This window comes from Ailuropoda melanoleuca, chromosome 5 (genome assembly GCF_002007445.2).
Source record: "Ailuropoda melanoleuca isolate Jingjing chromosome 5, ASM200744v2, whole genome shotgun sequence".
Lineage (NCBI taxonomy): Eukaryota > Metazoa > Chordata > Mammalia > Carnivora > Ursidae > Ailuropoda > Ailuropoda melanoleuca.
Window position 1 is genome coordinate 55,786,749 of NC_048222.1, and position 22,156 is coordinate 55,808,904.

Consider the following 22,156-nt stretch of genomic DNA (forward strand, 5'->3'; position numbering starts at 1 on the left):
TCATAGAGGCTTAGAAAACTACCACACTAGTCCTCGGCTCATCTCTTGGTCCAGAGCAGGCACCCACTAAATGCTTGTGGAGTGGATGTGCAAATGAACAACATGTGAACAGTCATCTCTTGGGTATGTCACTGCATTTGGCTAATCTTACCCATTTTTATAGTGATTCTCATTAGCTTCCATTTTACATGCTGACATCTCCTAGTTTTATTCCCAGATTATTTTGGTGCCTGTAACATCCTATCTGTGCACTGACTACACATTTCCAAACAATATGTTTGAAATTGGAGACCTGTTGAATGATTTACCTGGATATCAGCTTCTGTTTTTAAAAAATATCCATTTGTACCTTCAAATGATGATTTGTGCAGATATTTTTATAGGCACAATTTGTGACCCTTCTAAAAGAGAAAAATTAGTCTTTCAAATTGATTGTCTGCCACAGGTAATGGCTTACTTTTATGTACATGCACGTGAACCCAGGTATTGAGACTACTGTGCTGGTGCCTCTATCCATCATAGTGGGGCCTGTGGTACCTGGCAAGAACCACAGAGCTCTGGGGAAGTGGGAGGCTGAGAAAGCCATCAGGCTGGGAGGGAGAGTTTCTGAGTTTCTAACTGGAAAGTCTAAAATGTGGCTCAAAGGTGGTCAGGCCCCGGTAGGCTCTGGTTACAGGCAAACTAATGTTCTGGATAACAGTGTAAGTGTTGACCTCTCATCTGAGAACACACCCTTTGACATAACCTCTGCTTACAACCAGATCCACTTTAACAAGTTCAGAAGTCACATAATTGCACAATGTGATATTTTCAAAAACAAAGTGTCCAAACCTTCTGGCGTTGTGCCCAAGGGGCCTCGGTCCTTAAACAGGCTGTTTGGCAAGAGATCGGCTGTGGAGGGAAACCAGCTCAGGTTTGAGAAGCACATGGGACTGGGGGCTACTAACTGGATATCGGGGACTTATCTGGTCCACAGATACATTTTGTTCAGGTATGTGGAAGTCTTATAAAATCTGAGGCTTCACATTTAAAGAACCGGGGGATTCACATGAATAGCTGGGTTTCTGTTTTCTGAGTAATCAGGTCTTAGAAGTACCTGAGCTGTATTCCCACATGACAATAATCAGCTAACTGAAGCGAAGTCCTGGCTGCCCTCAAGTTTGCCACATTCGTGACCTATGTCTCTCAACCCCATTACTAATGTGAATCCTGAAGACAGTTGAGCGTACGATCCTTGATGTAGTTAAAAAATATCTACTAACACTTTCTACATATAGAATTCTGATGCTGTTGGCTTGGGCTCCTTCAAAGACTCTAGGTGGCATTCGCACTTGCTGGAGAATGCAGTTTGTAGACAGTGGCCTGGATGCTATTAGGAAGGGAGAGTTGGCCTCACATTGGAGCTGGATTTCCTTTGGACTGTTCATTTGTGACCCAGCCCCCTCACCTTTCAACTTCTTGCCACTTTTATTTTTAAACGTAGAATGCCATTATCATTATGAGTGAGGACACCGTGTGAAAAGTTGCTCAGGTTTGCATTGAGAGTAGAGTCAGGAAAGAGACAATGCCCTCGCTTCTGTTGGCATTCATCTATTTTATTATATTTTTTAAAAAATGCACCCTCTAACAAGCTTGCTCTGCAAATATGAACGGTAGGTGCAAACTGAAAAAATACTTATCTCTAAATATTTTCACATGTGAAGGTTCAGGTGTAATTTAAAAAACCCTCCCCTTATTGGAATGCATAAAAAAATTGCATCTCACAATCTTCAATCAAATTAAGGTTGGATTACATCGAGTGGCTGTACTAGGTTCATTCAGTTTCTTTCTGAAAATGTGACTTAGCCTCTTAGGAATATTCAGAGTTTCAGAGCTTTATTATTAATGGCATTGTAAATGTCCTCAGTCATCGGCACATACATTTCTGCTTTGTCATCCAAGAAATATAAGGCATCTTTGATGACTGCACGGTTAAAGCCCTCCTCCATGAGGGTCACTTTGCGGTGTTTAAAAGTTCCAGTGATCTCAATGGTGTCCTGAAAAACAGCAAACAGTCCACATTATTGGAATGTTTTGTAAACAGTTGGGGTTCAGGGCAAGGGGCAGAAGTGGGGGGTGGCTGGCAACCCACAGACATCTCTATCTCTGGCTCAGGTGGAAGCTGTGAAAGGCAGTTCTAAGTATCAATACCTTCTGTTTGGCTGGGGGGGTTGCTCTGTGGAGGTAGTTTTTTATTCCCCTGTGGCTTTAAAATCACCTGTGGGGCAGGAGGGGCTGCGGAGGGTAAAAGGCAGAGCAGAGTGGCTGGCTGCTTATTGAGCTCCAGGTGTTACTAGAATATCCTGATATATGGTGGGGTGGGGCTAGGGATCATCTACACATGGACGGCTTTTCTTTTTCTTCGGTTGATAGGTGATGGCTGATCCGAAGGTATTTCAGCGTTCATGTCTCTCAGCCATTCTCGTCGTAAAGCAAATGTCAGTGCTTTAGGGACATCAACAGAAATAACCCTGTAACTTCCGCAATAGCAGGTAATCTAATATTTCTTTTCTCAAGTCTTCAGCAATAGAATCATAGCTCTCATAGTCCAAAAGTGAGAGTGTTAAGCTAACCAATGGGTTAATGCTTGAGAAAGGAAAAACAAAATCCCTCTGGTGGTGATAGTTAAGCCTTTGATAGTTCCAACCGGCTAATGATGCCCAATTAAATTTCACACCGTAGAAAGGTGTAGAACTTCAGTGGATTTTTCCATTCTTTAAAACTGGAAACAACAAATAGGAGAGTCGGAGCATTTCTATTTTAAGTGTCTGTCATGCCTCATCAAACACAGACTTTGTGAGTTATCTGCTAATACTGCTGCTGAGTGAAATGGTCTGTCATTTTAGGGGAGAAGGGATCAGATTTGGCTTCTGCTAGTTCTATTTTCTGGCATTTCTGCTTCCTTGTTGAGCTTCCAGGGTAGGGGTAGTGAAAATTTGGTTAATAGGTCGCCATGGTAGAAAGGAGTTGTTCCCTAAGAGACAGCAGTCTCCAAGAGAGGATAATTGGACTCGACAGCAAGAGGTCTCACCTGTATTCTTAGAAACCGGGGCCTTGCATAAGTGGGCAGGTAATCGGCAACATGGTTAAAGAGTTTCTTTCCATCGAATTCATAGTTCTCCTTCATTTTGATCGCGGCCATCCCAATTCGACCCTCATGACCTAGAAATAAAGTGAGAAAACATTAGATGCGTTGTACTATTTATGATGCTTTCCTGGTTCAAAGAAGAGGGGACTGAGAACATCAGGACACGGGTTTCTTTTGGATAATTGGAATTTTTATTTCCGACATATGTTGAAGTGATCCTAAAGTGAATATGACAACAACAAGAGCTATATACTAATTAAATCTTCTTTTTAAAGATTTATTTATTCACGTTAGAGCGAGAGTGGGGAGTGGCAGAGGGAGAGGGAGAGAGAAACTTTAGCAGATGCCTCACTGAGCTCAGAGCCCGACTCGGAGCTTGATCTCAAGGCCGTGAGATCATGACCTGAGCTGAAACCAAGAGTTGGACGCTCAACAGACTGAGCCACCCAGGGGCCCTGATTAAATCTTTATCATATGCCAGACCCTATACTAAGTGTGCTTTATGGACTACCCCACTTAACCCTCACAACAGCCTTACCCAGAGGTAGAGATGTTATCTCCACTTTACAGACAAAAAAACTTGAGGCTTAAAGACATTAAGGGATTTGTTCAAATTCACACAGCAAATAATAGGCAGAGATTGTCTCAATCCTGTGCTTGCAGCGGTCATCCTTCTTAGCGACCTACATGAAAACACCTGAGTGGGAGACTGGTCCCGCTGGTGGCTCAGGGAATTTGGTTTTTTGGACTCCCATGTAAAGTCCTTGCTCCCCTGTCATGAACCAGTGGACTCCAGGTGCAGGGTCAGGTCCGTTGTTCTTCAGGGCACAAACACCACCTTTGAGACTTATTTATTTAATCAAGTTTCTTAATAGCCCCAGCTATCTGCATTTCAGAGAAGCTATGGGTTGGGAGGGTGATGGGAGGCGCAAGGGCGAGCTGCTGTGCTTCCTCCCGTTGATAAGCTTTATTTCCAAAGAGGCCGTGTCTCCACAGAGACAGCAAAGCCAGCAGCTCTTTCCTCCCCGACAGGCAGCAACGTAAATGGAGAGGAGTTGAGAACAATTACTACGCTGTTTTCTTGTGAGGACAGTGGTAATTAGGTCTTATTACGTCTTCTACCTGATCCAGCAGACCCAGTAGGTCCACTTCCCTGAACTACTTAGCTGTAATCAGAGAGGGGAAGGAGCCGTCCTTTGTCACCTGGGCCCCAGCTTTCAAAACCTCTCCCATGGTGATTGTGTGTTTACCTGTGGCCTAAAGAAGGTAGGAAACAAGAGGAAACATTAAAAGAAAGGAAATGTACCCCTATACCATTTGCCTCTTAGCTGAAGGAGGGAGGGAGGGCACCAGGCCCTCTTTCTCTAGGGGTCCTGGGGAGCTCCGTTGCGAGCACCCATCTCAGGAATCTTGAATGTCTCCAATAAGCTTCTTTTAGAATCAAGGCAGGGGCTGATGCAACAGAAATCTTCAGGGCTGACTGGCTCCTTGCCTCTTGCTCTGACAGAGGCAATGCCCAACTGAGATGCGAATAGCTCTGTCGGGTCTCAGGTCTCTGCCCGGGCTCCCAGGGGTTTGTTTGGGGCCAGTTTAGCTCCGGGGAGGTTTCACTTTACAGCTGTTTTGGCCAGAGTGCAGCCTAGAGCTGCACTGTCTGGTGTGGTAGCCATTGGTTGGCTATTAAAATTAATTATAATAAAATCCAATAAAAAATTCCTCAGTTGTCCTAGCCACACTTGAAGTGCATAGCAGCCTTGTGGTGGTTGCTGGCTACCATACTGGACAGTGCAGACACAGAACATTTTCATCATTGCAGAAAGTTCTGTTGAGAACAAAAAAGTTTAGAGAGTAGCTGAGAAGTTCTGCTGTGACACCTAATAAAAGTCAACTGGACCCAAACTTTGGAGTGCCCTCCTGGTACAGCTGAGATGTGTGAAGGTCTTGCTGAGCTCTCTGCTGCTGAGAATCACTCTGGTAGACTGGCTTATTCTAGATAGCCCTGCCACATTTCTATGCTGGAATGGGGCTGGCTGTGAGCCTCGCAGGCCAGCTAGCTGCAGGCATGGCCCTGGGAATCACAGACTCTGAAAACTGAGAGACACTTCTTGGTTCATCTCTAATCTTTCAATGCCACAAGAATTCTCATAGGATCTCACATGGACATCCAGTTCCTTACACGCCCCAGTCGCTGGCATTCCCCACCTCAGGAGACAGGCTTTTCTGTTGTCTGTCTCTGGTTATAGGAGACGTCTCAGGCTAAAGTTTGTTCCCTGGTGTTGCACACCTGCTCCTTGTTCTACCTGACTGCTTTACAATCATTTGAAAACCATTAGCCTTCTCTTCTTTTTGTTCTAGATTGGTGACTCCCAAACCTTACTGGTTGTTAGAGTCACTTGGGGATTAAAAGAAGACATGGAGAGTCTAAGTCCCAAACCCTAGAGGTTCTGATCCATTAGATCTGGGCTTTAAAAAGTTTCCCAGATTGAATCACCACACTGTACACCTGAGACTAATATTACACTGTACGATAACTAACTGGAATTTAAGTAAAAACTTGAAAGTTTCTCAGCTGATTCTGATGATTGGCTGGATGAGGCTTCAGTCCTTCTCAGAATTTAGTATTTTTTTTTTTAAGATTTTATTTATTTATTTGACAGAGAGAGACAGCCAGCGAGAGGGAACACGCAGGGGGAGTGGGAGAGGAAGAAGCAGGCTCCCAGAGGAGGAGCCTGATATGGGGCTGGATCCCAGGATTCTGGGATCTCGCCCTGAGCTGAAGGCAGATGCTTAACGACTGCGCCACCCAGGCGCCCCATCAGAATTTAGTATTTAAAAAAAAAATTGTGGTCACACACACATAACGTAAAATTCATCATCTTAACCATTTTAAAGTGTACAATTCAGTGGTATCTCATACATTCACAACGTCGTGCAACTATCACCCGTATTTAGTTCTAGGACGTCTTCATCACCCCCAAATCACACTTCATTGTTTTAAGATTCACTGGCAGTTAGTTCCGACAGAGCTCCCCAGGGCCCACCCCAGAGATTCTGATCCAGAACGTAAGTCTGGGGTCGGCCTGAGAAATCTCATTGTGAACAAGCTCCCAAGTGCTGCTGCTGCTGGTCCAGGGACACCACTCCGAAAAGCAGTGGATTCAATCCTTCCATTCTATTTTCCAGATTCTCTCACCTTCTCATACACATTCTTTTGTGTTGTTACCTAAATCCAGCATTTGGAAGTGCATGCAACATTTCGGGTGGGGTCTGTGAGAGCCCAGCATGCCATGATGGTGGACTACCAGTACACGCACCCTTGTGTGAATTCAGCCCAAGTCCCAACACGAGAAACGTGCTGTATGCCTCACGCTCTGTGACCTGAAATGTGGCTGCACTTCCCATCGTGGCATTGCCAAAGGGTTGGAGGGGAATAGGCAAGAGAAAGTCTCAAATATTCTTTAAAAAATTAAAGACAGCACAAGGTCACAGGAAACCATCACAGCTCAGTAAAGAGAGACTTTTGGATTTCCTTTTTGAAAATAGGTGAGAATCCCAAATACTGAGTTCTGGGGGAATACTAATAATATCCCTACCACCTTATATTTGGACAGTGATTTGGAGGTTTTAATCCTCTCTGTCATCTATAATTAAAATGATTTCTTCTCATGACAACACTCATGTAAACATCTGGCAAACAGGTGTTGAGTATCTATGTAATTGAAATGGATGAGTTCTCTTGACAATCTCAACGGCAGGGCTGGTATTACCCCTAATTTTAGTGATTTGCCTGAAGTCAAACAGCCAGCAGGTACTGGAGCCTAGGACCCAAAGTCAGACCTCAGCACCCCCCACTCTGCTGGCAGAAGCAGATCTGCAGAAGAAGGCTTGGTGACCCCACTCTGTGTGATGATTCTGAAACTCATGGGGTGGGCTGAGTTCAAGGACCTCTTTTAAAAGAAGTCTGGACAAAGTTAGCTCCTTTTCAGTTTTTTCTCCTAGCAACTATACTTGTTTTTATTTGTGACTCCCAGTTCAGAGGCCAAGGTACCATTTTCCAGCCATCAAGCCTGACACATCTTTTCCCGAGGTGTGCCAAATGCAGCGTGGGACTCTGCATCTTGGAGAGATCTGACTTGCCTGAGAGCCCAAGAACAGCTGGGAAGCTGAACCACAGAAGGAGGCCACGTTCAGATGTACTGACTTGGCTGACTTACAATGGAATATAAATCAGACATCAGCCCCTTACTCCCAGGTGGCTGGATGAGATATTTGACTCTCCAGCTGGCAGGCAAAAGTGATGACAAACTTTGCTCTGGGGTTCAAAATATGTTCAGTTACTATATGAGTTTAGGCATAAGGTTTAGACTCATAACATTTTGTGCATACCTGGCACGGACACTCCGTAAACATTGACTTCTTGGACAAAATCGACCAGTCCCACTGTATCAGCAACTTCAGTGGTGGCCACGTTTTCCCCTTTCCAGCTGGAAGAAAAGGCTAGGTTAGCAGAGGTTACTGGTGGTCCCTGGCCAGTCTGCCATGACAGAGCAGATGGTGTTGCCTCCAGACCTCTGGAGGGTTTCTACACTCGTTTTCCCATCTCTTCCCCCAAATCCCCCCAACTCCGTCATGGGAAGGCAACCTGCTTGAGAAACAAAAGCCAAAGGCATAGGACTAAATAATAAAATGGGAAATTCCAATCTCGCCACATGAAACATGATACAAAGAATGATGTTGTTCCAATGTTGAAATACAGGTTTGGCCAAAGAAAGGCCCAGGAAGTAAAAAATAAATCTCAATGATTTTTTGTTGTGTTTAGGTCTCTCACTTTTCTTACTAACTTCGGTTGCTTAATTCAATTTAGTAGAATTTCGTCCTTGAATTTCAGGGTCCCATGGCAAAGGGAAAGCTCTGAATAGGAGACATACTTTATTTGCAGGGAGGTTATAATGTTAGTGCCAGGTGCTACCTGTCCACTTGAAAAAGTTAAAATTTGTCCTACGTTTAAAAAACTTTAGATCTCCCAGAAGTATCTTTTTAGTAGCGTGAAGGTGGCATAAAATCATAGTATGGATCCTGAGTCATGGAATACTAGAGATGGGAGGAACCCTGAGGATCACTGGGACCCTCATTTCGAGGGTGAAGGAACCGGGCTTGAGAAAGGCTACCTGCCTTGATAGCACAGCTGATCAGGGGTAGAGGTGAGCTTAGGAGCTTGGTTCTCCTCATTCATACTCTTGCTCTTCCTACTACAGCCAGACAACTTCCACTCATTCATGCAAAAAGTGATCATGTGTGTCAAGCACCTGTGGTAGGTGCTGGGAGTGAACCAGCAGACACAGGGCCTGGCCTCAGGGAGCTTACATAGGAAGGAAGCTGATTAAACCAAAGTGTCATGAGGCAGGAGGACCATGCAGTGGTTGGGAATTAGTTTCATGGTCTTATTGTGATGACTGTCAATCTTCAAGGTGCTGACTCGGGTTTCTGTGGGAAACCACCTGGTTAGGGCTGGAGCGTGGGAGGGAGGGAAGCAGGCAGGGCCCAGAACCCTTCACTTCCTCTTCAGCTAGATCAGCTCTACGTTAGTTTGCATTTGATTTTATCTGAAGAAAGACCCCATGATTGGAAACAGTGTGAAAATCCCTGGCTGTCGTACAAGTGTCTGGTAATAACTGAGGATAAATGAGAGAAATTGGATGGGGTATTAGGCTCCAAAAACTGGGCACAGGTTTTCTGCCTTTTCCTCATCTGGTGTTCCTCAAGCAAGTTGTCTGGGCATTGCACAGTGACACTTCCTTTGTTTTGCTCCTTATTTTCTGGGAATACAGACGGTTGAACCGACACACCAAGAGATAGAAGGAAAAGGAGCGCTGTAGCCAAAGTAGAATGCAATTTCAATTTAGGAGTCAGCCAAATTGTGCATGTGTTTGTTTTTTGGCTCAATAATTCAAAGAAACCAACCGGAAAGTATCTCCAACTCTGTCATGGAAGTAGATGAAATTGTCATGGTCAATCATTAAGAGATCTCCACTATTGAAATAGATGTCTCCTTTCTTAAAGACGTCTCTCAGTTTTTTCTTCTCTGTCTGAGTATTTTTTCCAGCATAGCCAGTAAAGGGCGTAAGTCCTGTGATTCTGCAAACAAGGAGTCCAACCTCACCTAAGACAGAAAGAAAGTTGTTACTTTATCTGCTGGCAGCAGGCGAATTTTATTATTAACATTCTCTTAAAACTGTTGCCATACACTCAAAAATGGACATCTTTACACACGGCCCTTAAACCTGCTACCAATACCATTTTTAACCTTACAGAGGCTGGCACTAAGCCTGTCTTCAACAATGAAAAAATTAAAGACTTTCTTTGTAATTAAAATACCCTCAGAAAAAGGTAGTGCAATGTTGTTCAAGTTGCATTTTCAGTTACCTGTGTTAGAAATCGTTCACAAAGCTAGCGCAACATTGACCTCATTTTCTGTGTACAGTGGCAACATTCAGATGCTTATCATTTCAATAATTTGCATATATTATTAGGAAACAGTTTTTGAACTTACAAACGGAAGATACTGTCTCCTTTACCTCAACCTTTAACTTTCTACAACTTAAGACAACTCACAAGTGAAATATCCCCATCATCCCATCTTAATTTTATAGCATCTCCAAGACATAAACTTATAAAATTCTCTTTCAATCTGTTTTGATTGACCAAATGCACAGATTTTCCAAATTCTAGATCTTGAACCTCCATATATATATATTGTTCCTCAAGCTGACCTTCAAATTCTCTGAAAAGTGACTGTGTTCAAATGATTTTTATCCCATTTTACAGAAGATATGCATGTCCCTCATATGCATAACCCTAAGTCCTGCCAAAGGACATTGCCCCAGTTATTAAATTAACCCTGGGCTGCAATTAGCATATACATATTTTTTTCAGACTATTCCCAGATTAAAAAAAAATTTTTTTAGTTTATTGTTGTTTTTCTTTTTCCTTATTTTATTTTTTTTATTATTAACATATAATGTTTTATTTGTTTCAGGGGTACAGGTCTGTGATTCATCAGTTTTACACAATACACAATAATAAAATGGACACTCATTGGTTTTTCTATGCCTTTTAGAACTCTTGTAATTGGGTTTTGGTCACATTTTATATTAAAGTGGCTGACACATGTCTTTTAAAAAAAAATCTAAATAACACCAAACTAAGGAAATGCTTTTAAAAACCTGTCCTTCCCTGCCATATATATTTAAGTGTGTGAAGTCTGGCTTTAATAGGGGGTTTTGGAACATGTAGGGTATGCCTGAATTCAGATATATGGGAGAGTGAGAGTGACAGAGGTCATGAAAATTTTCAATTAGCAACTTTGCTTTTTTCATTTCTTGATAGAAATGTGAAAAAATGCCTAGCTTTGGAGCAGAATAACACAATGATAAGAAGTGGTGAATGCTAAAGAACAAAAAACAAAGGAACCAAAATAACCAACCAAACAAACAAAACAACTGTTGCCATTGGCCACAAGCTGGCTGTAGGAAGTGTCACTTTCCATGCCCACGTGCATGTATACCCGTACACATCACATACACACATATAAACTCTGTACACTCAAATACAGAATTCTAGGTGGCCACACATTTGTAATTCTAAAAATACTAGTGTTTTTACTGAATAGTGATTTACACACATCATTAGACAAATGCACAGTATTTTAAGCTGGAAGGTAAAGACCCTCTAAAGTGAACTATATTTTGCAACTGTAATTACATATCCCTTTCCACAAAATACCTCATAGTCAGGAAATTGTTAAACTAGGTTTCAAAGTATAATTATGTTACATGTAGTGGTAAATTAGTACCTTTTGGAATTTCTGTAACTATTTCTGAGGGTACTTAAATAAATCTCTTTTATTCTCCCACTTGAAAAAATTTTACCATGTATTCATTTTAGCAATGATATGTTAGTTCTTAACAGTCACTTGATGAAGGTAAGAAAAAAACCCAGGTTAATTGAACAAAACTCGCCCGTACCTTTGGGGACTCTGATGCAATATCCATTTCCATCTCGCACAGGCTCATCTTTCTCCACATCATATTTAATCAGATTGTAACTTATGACTCTCTAGCAAAATTAAAATATGTCATTTTATTTTATTTTATTCATTTTTAAAGATTTTATTTATTTATTAGAGAGAGCACGCGCCCACGTATGAACACAAGAGGGGGAGGGGCAGAGGGAGGGAGAGAAGCAGAAACCCCCCTCCCGACCCCCCCCACCCAGGGCTGAGCAGGGAGCTTGACACAGGGCTCCATCCCAGGACTCCCTAGGATCATGACCTGAGCTGAAGGCAGACGCTGAACCGACTGAGCCACCCAGGCGCCCCAAAATATATCATTTTAAATACAAACTCCTTCACATCTTTTCCTTTTTATTGTGGTATAGTCCGTTAAGTCCAAAAGGTACACATATCCTAAATGCCCAGCTTGATAAAATTGCATATGGACACATCCATACGTCACTACTACCCAGACCAAGAAAGAAACATTTCCAAATACCATCAAAAGTCTCCTCTTGCCCCTTTCTGTCAAATCCACCACTATCCTAACTTATCACCATCAGTTAGTCTTACACTTCAGATAAATGAGATAAGGACATCAAGTATACGATTTTGTCCTGCGGCTTTCACTCTGTATAATGTCTGTTACTCATCTAACCACGCTAATGTTTTTTTCCCCCCAATGGTTTATTTTTAATTGCCACGGGATTTTCCTTGCATGAATATACCACAATTGATCTATCTTCCTATGAACTGGCATTTGGATCGTTTCTAGTTTTAGACTTCTACAATTGATGCTGTTGTGAACACTCCCATACATGTGTTTTGGTAGACATATCACAAGTGGGTTTTAAAAACCTGTATGCCACTGTTAGGTGTTTCACGTTCCCACATGTTTTCCAACATATTTAAGGTTCAGTGGTATAATTATTTCATGCCCATGGCTATAAGATGATTAAAACTCCACCATATTTCACATATACATTTCAAAGGCATAAGAATTTAAATTTATGTAGTTCAGTGAGACTAATATTATTTTCTCTACTAATATTCTCTACTCTTATTTTTCCTACTAAATATGACAGTATTAAGTAATTATTAGCCAGGAAGACTGTGTCCATTTTAAATTTATATTTAAGTCTATATGATAAGTTAACCAATCATATGCTTTCATAGTAGCAGATAATCATTACAAAGCAAGTAGCATTCATAGTCAGCCAATGTTAGATCTCGTTTATTTGCAAGAGCGTAAAAAATTTGGGGGTGGTCACTAATGCTTCTTTCCATATCAGTTGCAGGGGCATCTTTTCCCCTTTTAGTTCAGTTAAAAAAATATCTTCTTATTTAAAGCAGAAAAACTGACAATAAAACACGGCAATCAACGGACGAGAAGCCAAGAACTAGTAATACATAGCACTGACTTCCAAGGTCCTCAAGTCTGGTTTAAAACAAGTTTCCTTGCCACTCATCTTTTTTTGAGGGTCAATAGTAACGACATAGATATCTTGTACCATGTCTCGATCAACTCAGCTGCCTACCCTTTCTTGTTCTGAACTGCATTCTACTGGGTCCCCGAGGTTTGGGCTGGTGCAGGTTGAACTGAAGCTAGCTAGAGAAGACTGACCTTACCAGGTGCTGTTGCAGTGGGGAGTAAGGAACAGATTCTCAGCCTGTAGCAGTGCTGCCCGGTAGAATTTTCTGCAGTGATGGAAATGCTCTACGTCTGGACTGCCCAACACGGTAGTCACCAAACACACGCGGCTACCGAGCATGTGAAATATGGCCAGTGTGAATAAAGAACTGAATTAAAAATGTCATTTACATCATTTAAATCGAAACGGCCACACGTAGATAGTGGCCACTGCTCTGGATGGCACAGGTGTGGAGGACCGTGGCGGGACCTGTGTCGCATAGGTGTGGCTTTCAGTGTCCGAGAGGTTCCTGGGGCTTGAGAATGCCTTGAGATAAGGCCAGACCGTGAGGAATGGGATGACACTAAGCACTATAGCTAATAAATATTCACGACCATTATATGACAGGCATTGGGCTATATCTTCTAAGGATTTTTTTCCTAAGTTATTTAATTCTTTCAACAGCCCTCTTCCCTTATTATAAATGCGGAGTTTGGGCCAGGCACTAGGCTCTACATTTTCTCTTTTTAGCTCTGTTTTACAAACATGAAATGGAGGCCTAGGGAGCAGAAGTGACTTGCTCAGTTCACTCAGTATGCAAGGTGCTGCAATTTGATCTCTCCAGGCAGATCTCTTATGCACACAAATTCCTGTCCTTTGTCCTCTGCCCGTCATTCCCGTCATTCCCCGGGGGGACACATGTTGCCAGGGAACTCTGGTGTAACAGTTTGATGGCCAGGCCAGAAGGGCTGCCAGAGGCATAACGACAGCAGGGACTGCTCAAGCCAGCTGAGGCTCAGCCTTCACTGAATATTCCTGGGATTGTTGAAAAACAGGGGGTCGGTCACCCAGAAGACTGACTGCTCAAACACAAAACAGGCGAAGAGACAGTCTGGAGACCCCAGGCAACGAATGCCTGAGAGGGAACAGAGACTGCTATGTGAGCTGGCTGAAAATAAAAACTGTCTTTTGGTGGAGTAATCAGGCAAATCAAATGTTTGTGAGATCCTAGAATCCGGGTCACTGTGACATGACCATGAACGAGAAACCCCACGCTCACAGTGCGTGATAAACTTACCAAACTGGCCGCCTTCTTGACTTTTGCCTCCACATGTGTAAATGGCAACAGGAAGCCTTAGCATAAGTTGCAGATAGCAAAGGCCTAATAGGTCATTATAGTAAGAGAAATTGAGATTTTTAAATTAAAGGGCCGTCACTTGGCGCTCACTGTCACAGGGAATGAGCAGATCCTCTCTCTCGGTGACACAGATAGGCCATGGCTCTGATGCCACATGAAATTTTAAGAACATTGTACGACACAGATTTTAAGAAGTCCCTGTATTCTGAAAAGCAGCTACATGTGCTTTCATCCTCCGATGTACTTACTTTCTGTAGGTAGTTGACTCTCCCAATAGCACCGATCTTTCTCGTATAATTCATAAAGGCAATGTTGCCTTCAGTGGAAGCGTAGAACTCGTAAATGCAAATGTCCCCAAATCTCCTGTTGAATTCCCTCCACACATCTCCTCGCAAGCCATTTCCTATTGCTAGTCTCACTTTATGGACGCGATCGTTTGGTTTCTGTGGTAGGAGGAGGAGAGACCAAATTAGAACCGTGCTTCTATACCTGTAAATGCCTTTACGTTTCTACCTATTTATGTTGGTTATGGATTCACCTCTTAGTGCACACTTTTTCTGTGACTCACACACATTATGCCTCCTCCCTGCCAACTCACGCCGTTTGGGCTGACAGCGAGAACTCTGATTTAATAACCAAAAGACTTGGCTTTTCCTATTTTGATTTTTAAAAGGCAAGGTAAGATAATTTGATAGAACTAAGTGAGGCCAACATTTAATCCATATCCAATCTGAAGCTAGAATAATGTACTGATTGTTTTCTTGGTGGGGCTGGTGAATCTCAGGGAACTGACAGAAAGGAGGGGTCACATGGGAAAGATGTATCAAAGACTGAGAATCCGAAGCAACAATCTTCACTTGACGGGGAAGAAGAAAGCTGGGAACACAGTGCAAGGAGAGAGAGAATGATTTTCTACCGAATCATTACTGTTAGGGGACTGGAGAGAAGACTTTTTTTTTTTTTAAGATTTTATTCATTTATTTGAGAGAGAGAGAGAGAATACGAGTGGGGGAGGGGCAGAGGAAGAGGGAGAAGCAGACTCCCCACTGAGCTGGGAGCTGGGTGAGGGGCTAGGTTCGATCCTAGGACCCTGGGCTCATGACCCAAGCTGAAGGCAGAGCCAGCCTTAACCAACTGAGCCAGCCAAGCTCCCTAGAGAGAACTCATGATCATGTCCTCATTTCACAGACCCAGAGGTCACAAAACCAGGTAAAGCTGTACCACAACAATGAAACTGTCCCAATGGGATTGGGAAGGGGAAGAGAGAGAGGAAGCTGGCTCCCAGTTGCCTCAGGTGGCCTGGGAGGAATATGCTTTGCTATAAATAAAAGTCACAAAGGAAAAATTGTTTCGAGTGTAAGAACTGAAAGGAGAGCTTGTGTCAGCAGGAGAGGTGGAGTTAGGACCAGGGGGCTTTCCATTCAACCACAATCACTTGTGAGGCCCCTACAAATATGTCCAAATCTATAGTAATTTCAATGATATTTTATATTAATAAGGCAATTTACGTCCTCCAGGAGATCACGGTCTGGTGGGAGGAAAAAAGTACACAAGGATAATTTTAACCTACCAATTTTCTATGACCTTTAACAGGAAATGGAATGGAATGGGTACAAGTGCTTGGTAACTAGGATTTTCACATCAAGTGTGAATTTCTTGGATCTGACAACATTTTGCTTACAAGAACAAAGGTTCTGAAGAGCATTTTCTACCTTATTTTCTCTTCTATGAAGTCACTGTGAAGTTATTTTGGAGTAACAGTTCCTCTTGGAAAAGAGCTGTTGGCATAGAGAGACTGGTTGTTCTCTGGATGATGGGTAAAAACCAAACCAAAACAAAATGTGGATCGAGTTCTGTGCGAGAGGAGGCAGCGGGTCAGGGGAGCAGTGTAAGTGCATTTCAGTTTTCAGTAGCTCCTTGGTCAAAACGCAGGTGGTGAAGCTTTTTCAGGAGTCCTAACCAATGAGGTGGACAGATACTGGTCACTCGTAAAAACTGCGTCCCTTGTGTGGCCTTTCTGAGGAGGAAATGTGTAGAGCCCAGGGGTCTCATGCCAGCCGTTCTTAACCAGGGTGTTCAGGAGTGTTTCCCGAGAAGCCTTTTATTTTTTATTATTATTATTTTTAAAGATTTTACTTATTTATTTGACAGAGATAGAGACAGCCAGCGAGAGAGGGAACACAAGCAGGGGGAGTGGGAGAGGAAGAAGCAGGCTCATAGCGGAGGAGCCTGATGTGGGGCTCGATCCCAGAACGCCGGGATCATGCCCTGAGCCGAAGGCAGACGCTTAACCGCTGTGCCACCCAGGCGCCCCCCGAGAAGCCTTTTACACCTGCATGCACCTTGACATTCTGAGTGGGAACCTAATCTGTTAATCAGCTCCCTAGGAGCAGAGGTCACTAAATCTATGGAACTTCCGGTTTCTGGGGGCATCACCTCCCAGTAACCCTACCATAAATTAAAAATGCTGTAAGTCAAAAATGCTTTTAATTCACCTAATCTACCGAACATTATAGCTTAACCTAGCATACTTTAAGTGTGTTCGGAACACGTACACAAGCCTACGGCTGGGAAAAATCATCCAGCACAAAGCTTATTTTATGATACAGTATTGAACAGCCCATGGAATCGATGGAGAAACAGAATGGTTGTCTGGGTATCGGCTGTTCACCCTCGTAATCGTGTGGCCGCCTGGGAGCCGTGGCTCACTGCGGCTGCCCAGCACCAGGAGAGAGGATCGGAGTATCTATTGTTGACAGAAGATCAACATTCGAAACACAGCATATGGCTTCTACTGAGTGTGTAACACCCTCACACCACTCAAGTCAAAAAATCGTAGGTGGAACCATCTAAGTTGGGGACTATCTGTATTCCCTTTTAGAATTACAAAGTACCTGTAAGTGGGGAGACCATATGTCTGGCTTGTCAGGGCCAGTCCTGGTTGTTGCCTGTGGTCCTGATGTGTTTATTAATTATGCTCCTTTCACTCTCAAGGGTCCCCGTTTGGACAGTGAATTGCAGGGTCACCCTGTGATAAGGCACTATTCTCAGTTAAGGACTGTCAGCTTTTCAGAGACACCCTCGCCTCCCACACTGCTGTCCCTCACTGCCCCTCTAAGAATAAAACATCATACATATTTGAAGAACGCTGACTTTCGCTTAAAGATAACCTCCTGACCTGCGGCTTGCCTGCTCCCAGGCCTGTGTGAGAAGCTCCAAAGTAGCACTCCAGTGTGTAAACCCAAGACTTTCCTAAATCCATATGCAGCCCATAATCACCCCCTCAGATCATCTCCTCTTCTGATGGGTGGTGAATGTCTACCTCCCCCAGGAGATTGTAAAGACCACTGAGGCCGAATAGATCACTGTATCATCGGCAGGGCCCACACCTGTGCTGTGCATGCAGTGCAATCGCTGCAGTAAAAGGAGGAGGAACGTACACTGGGGCGCCCTCAAGTTCCCTGTTTGACAGTTAATGGCCCGGACATCAGCACAAGGGCGGGGCCTAGGGTGCAGGGGGCGGCAGGTGCCGCGGGTGCCTGGGCAGCAGGCCAGCCTCACAGGTGCAGCTGTCACCTGCGGGTGGCAATTAGCTGGGCTGAGTCACAATAGTATGAGCTCGGTTTTCATGATGAACTGAGGGATCTTATTACACCAGCAGAAGGGATTAGGGCTGTAAGCGGGTAGTGTTTGTGCACACAAACTGGGAGACCTGGAACCTTCTGCGATGTCTGGTTCTCACCCAAGTTTTCTTCACCATTGGCTGAGGGTACCGGGTGTGACTTGAATTTTCCTTGCCTGAAGGAGAAACCGTGTGTCCACATCACCAGATTCACTCCTCAAGGGAGCTGTATTTTAGGTCAAGAATCACCTGCTTGTTTTTCTTTAACAAAGATCAAATCCTTGGTTCTACATGAGAGAGGTGAGTCCACAGGCAGACACACCCAGGGCACTTAAATCTATGGCTGAAGGGTGAGAGGTCAGGGTATCCAGAGAGGTATGGAAAGTACCAGGTAAATAAACAGAAAACTTTTATCAAGGGCTTTACTACTATGTCTTACTCAAGTTTCTATAGAACCCTACTGAAATGTGACAGGTAATGAAAGTATTTGCCTCAGGAGTGCCTGGGTGGTTCAGTTGGTTAAGCCTCTGACTCTTGATCTTGGCTCAGGTCTTGATCTCAGGGCTGTGAGTTCAAGCCCCACAATAGGCTCCATGCTGGGTGTGGAGCCTACTTAAAAAAATACTTGCCTCAATTACACTTGAGGCATCAGAGTCTCAAAAAGATTAAAATAATTTGTTGGAGATCACACAGGTGGCAACATCGTTGCTCCAAGATTCAAATCCAAATGTATGTGACTGTGGAGAGAACTCTTTTCCTTAGTTCAAAAAAAAAAAAAAAAAAGTGGCACATGCCCAGTCTAACATTCTAACAGTCAAAGCACTGAAGGGCTTTTAAATGGCGGATGCCGTCACCCCACTTGCCTGCTCCACCCTCTGCCTCCGCTCCACCACTCAGAGGCAGGCACTGTCCACTCTTGTAGCTCCTTCCTCGTCTCTCCGGTTTCTAAATTACATACTTAGACTGCTATCTTCTGGTTCATTAATTTTAGGTTATTTGTTGATTTTCTATTGTGCTGGAGGAAGTTGAAGGTCTCTATTATTCTCTTCAGTTTTTCCAATATCCCAATTTTTGGTTAAGTCAATATTCAGTGCTCACATTATTTTTCTCATCATACACTACTGATGAACCAAGGAATATACTCTCATCAAATTTTGAGGCAATTTTTTTCCCCCTGTAATTCATTGCCACCTGCCCATTTGCTTCCTTTTCTTAGTTTCTTTCACAGGTCTTCGCTGTCCCACAGCCTTGAAATACAATGTTCTTCATGGTGAAACCCACCAGATGCTCTAATTTCCTTTGTCCCTTTATGCTTCCTGTTGGCCCTCTGCTCCAGTCTGGACTGGTTGCTCTCCAGGCCTGGGCATTCCCTTTGCCTCACCTTCCTGGATCCTGGGACCTCCACTCTCTCTGCTCACTCTCCTGTTTGCATGGAACACTTTCTCTAGTTACTTCCTAAAGGAGGGTGTATAGGAAGTAAGTTATTTTGAGACTTTGAATGTCTGAAAATATCCTTACTGCATTTAAGAATAATATTTTTAGGGGCATTTGGGTGCCTCAGTTGGCTAGGCATCCAACTGTTAATCCTTCCACTCAGGTCTTGATCAGAAGACCTGATCTTGCGATCCTATCTCGCAATCGCAATCGTTATCTAGGATAAGCAATACTATTTACTAAGAATTTTGAAGACACTGATCTTTTGTCTTCCAGCTTACAGTGTTGCTGTTGCCAAGTCAAATAATATTCTTACAGACTCTTTCCTCTCTGTCTCTTTCTCTCTCTTTTTTTTGGTAGTCTATGTTTCATCCCAGTTTAGTTTTAAAATTGTAAATTCCACTCATTTTATTGGGTACTCACTTGGCTCTTTTAATCTGTCCTTAAGCTCTGGGAAGTTTTCTTTCCTTTTTAATTATTTTTTTAATTTTAAAAAGCTATTTCTCTTCAGCATTTTAATTTTTACAGATAGGTTGACCATTATTGTTTTCATTTCACTTTTTAAAAATATTATTATTGTTGTTATTATTATTTTTTAATAATTTTTATTTTGTTATATTAGTCACCATACAGTACACCCCCAGTTTTTGATGCAATGTTCCATGATTTGCGTATAACACCCAATGCACCATGCAATATGTGCCCTCCTTAATACCCATCACTGGCCTATCTCAATCCCCCAACCCCTCCCCTCTGAAGCCCTCACTTTGTTTATTTATTTATTTATTTTTTAAGTAGGCTCCACACCCAGCTTGGAGCCCAACACAGGGCTTGAACTCACAACCTGAGATCAAGACCTGAGCGGAAGGATTAACAGTCGGATGCCTAACCAACTGAGGCACCCAAATGCCCCTAAAAATATTATTCTTAAAGTTTTGTTTATGTTTTAATTAAAGTGTAGTTGACACATAATGTTATATTAGTTTCAGGTGTACAATGGAGTGATTTGACAATCTATACACTACTTACCATGATTAGTGTCAGCATACAATGTTATTACTGTATTATTGACTATATTCCCTATGTGGAACTTTTTACCCCTATGACTTTTTTATAACTGGAAGTTTGAATCTCTTAATCCCCTTCACTATTTCACTCATCCCCTCATCCCCCTTCCTTCTGGCAACCACCAGTTTGGTCTCTGTATTTATGATTCTTTTTTTGCTTATTTTTTCATTTTGCTTTTTAGATTCCACGTATGAGTGAGATCATATGGTGTTTGTCTTTCTCTGATGACTTACTTGGCTCAGCATGATACCCTCTAGCTCCATCCATGTTGTTGCAAATGGCAAGATCTCATTCTTTGTTATGACTAATATTCCAGTGTGTATATATACCACATCTTCTTCATCCATTCATGAAGTTTCCTTGTAATACTTCTTTAATAATATCCTCCTCTCCATTTTCTGTTTTATTTTCCCAATTTTCTATCAATTAGATGTTGGACCTCTTGGATTGATCTTTTAATTTTCTTATCTTATTTCTTCTTACATCCATCACTTTATCTTTTCTCCAACTTTCTCTAAGATTTCTCAAGTTTATCTTCCAAACTTTCTATGAATTAAGCAATTTAAATCATATTTTTATTTTTAGGAGATTTTGTTGGTTTTTTTAATAGCATACTACTCTTGTTTTATGGATAGAATATTTTCTCTAACAGCTCTGAGGATATTAATTATAAGTTTTTGGAAGTTTTTGCCTGCTCTTTGAACTGATGCTGTCTCTTCTGTTCTTTCGATGATATTTCCTACTGGAGGCTTTCCTCAGGTGTCTGCTGATGCTTGACGTCTGTTCATATCCAGAAGTAAGGCAACTAAAAGATATTTGAGTAGCTTTGTGAGCAGAGGAAGTGCTGTTGCCAAGTAGACTCTGCACTGCCCCATGGCAGGGTAGTTTTACCCGAGAATTAGACTTCTAGATTCTCTTGCCTATAAGCATAAACTGGCCACTGGAGTTCTAGAAGCTGTGCAAGGGAAGGGCACTGGCGGTCTCTCTGGTTAATAAGTGGATATTTACTTAATCTCTATTTTCAGTGCTTCGCCCCTGCCCTCCTCCACTTGTGGGGTCCTTGAGTTTAAAGCTCTTCTAGGTCTCCTACAAAGACTAAACCTCTGGTCTCCTACAAGGGTGGGAGAGGGGAGCAGAGGTCTCGCTATTTTTTTACACAGATTTTCCAAAATCCTCCTGTTTTCAAGCCTGAAACCTCATCCTATCTCTAGTTGTATTTGGTGCCTCTGATTTCTCAGGTTTCAGGAAGTCAGTCGACTTCCTTCTTGTTGGTACCAGTCTCTTAGGTTTCACCTCTCTGGTCCCAGGATGTCAGTGACCTTCATCTTTCAGCTCTCTGTACCATGTAGTTTCCCGTTGCAATGTCTTGTAGTTTCTAAGAGATGCAGTTTGTATGTCTTTTTCTTATTCTCCTTGTTTTGGGGAGACTTTTAAGAGGTGGAAAGACAGAAGGCATTCACCATCTTAGAAAAATTCTGTAGTCCCTGATTTTTTTTTAAGATGTTATTTATTTATGAGAGAGAGAAAGCAGGGGCAGAGGCAGAGGGAGGGGCAGAGGGAGAAGCAGACTCCCTGCTGAGCAGTGTGCTGGACGTGAGGCTCGATCCCCGGACCCTGAGCTTATGACATGAGCTGAAGGCAGACACTTAACTGAGTGACCCAGGCGCCCCCACCAGAGTCCCTGATCTTAACAATTAATATGCTACACTTCTGCCTGGCTCCCTTAGGACAAAAGAAAGCCCCCAATGACAGGAATGAAAAGAAGAGGCTCCATTTCTCTGCTCAACCGAGAAGCCTTTCTCCCTCCAGTGCCTCTTCCCACTGAAGCAAGAGGGACTGTCTAAAAACACTGTCCCCATCACTCTTCCATGGAAGGCCCTTTAGTGGTGCTCTGTCATGTTCACATTTAAGTCTCAGCACAACAAAGCTCTTGTCACCTGGCCCTGCCAACCATCTTGCCTCCCTCTACACTGCTTGCAGCTCCCAACATGCCAGGTCCTCCATTCCACTCTGCACACACTATTCCAGGCAACCAGAAACCCTTCTTTCACGGCACGGCTGGTAAGCCGCTGGGCACCCCTGAAAA

General features: G+C 43.0%; 1 protein-coding gene across 1 annotated transcript in view; it reads right to left on the minus strand.

Moving 5' to 3' along the window:
* Positions 1-1,565: 1,565 nt before the first annotated feature.
* SLC27A2 (solute carrier family 27 member 2) overlaps positions 1,566-22,156 on the minus strand; it is a 45,009-nt gene continuing 24,418 nt past the window's right edge. Inside the window, exons 5-10 of the mRNA XM_002920414.4 lie at positions 14,195-14,389; positions 11,152-11,242; positions 9,089-9,287; positions 7,514-7,611; positions 3,071-3,201; positions 1,566-2,036 (exon numbers count right to left, since the gene is read on the minus strand). Coding sequence (XP_002920460.2) covers positions 1,860-2,036; positions 3,071-3,201; positions 7,514-7,611; positions 9,089-9,287; positions 11,152-11,242; positions 14,195-14,389 — 891 coding nt within the window. The 3' untranslated portion in view covers positions 1,566-1,859. The remainder of the gene's footprint in view (positions 2,037-3,070; positions 3,202-7,513; positions 7,612-9,088; positions 9,288-11,151; positions 11,243-14,194; positions 14,390-22,156) is intronic.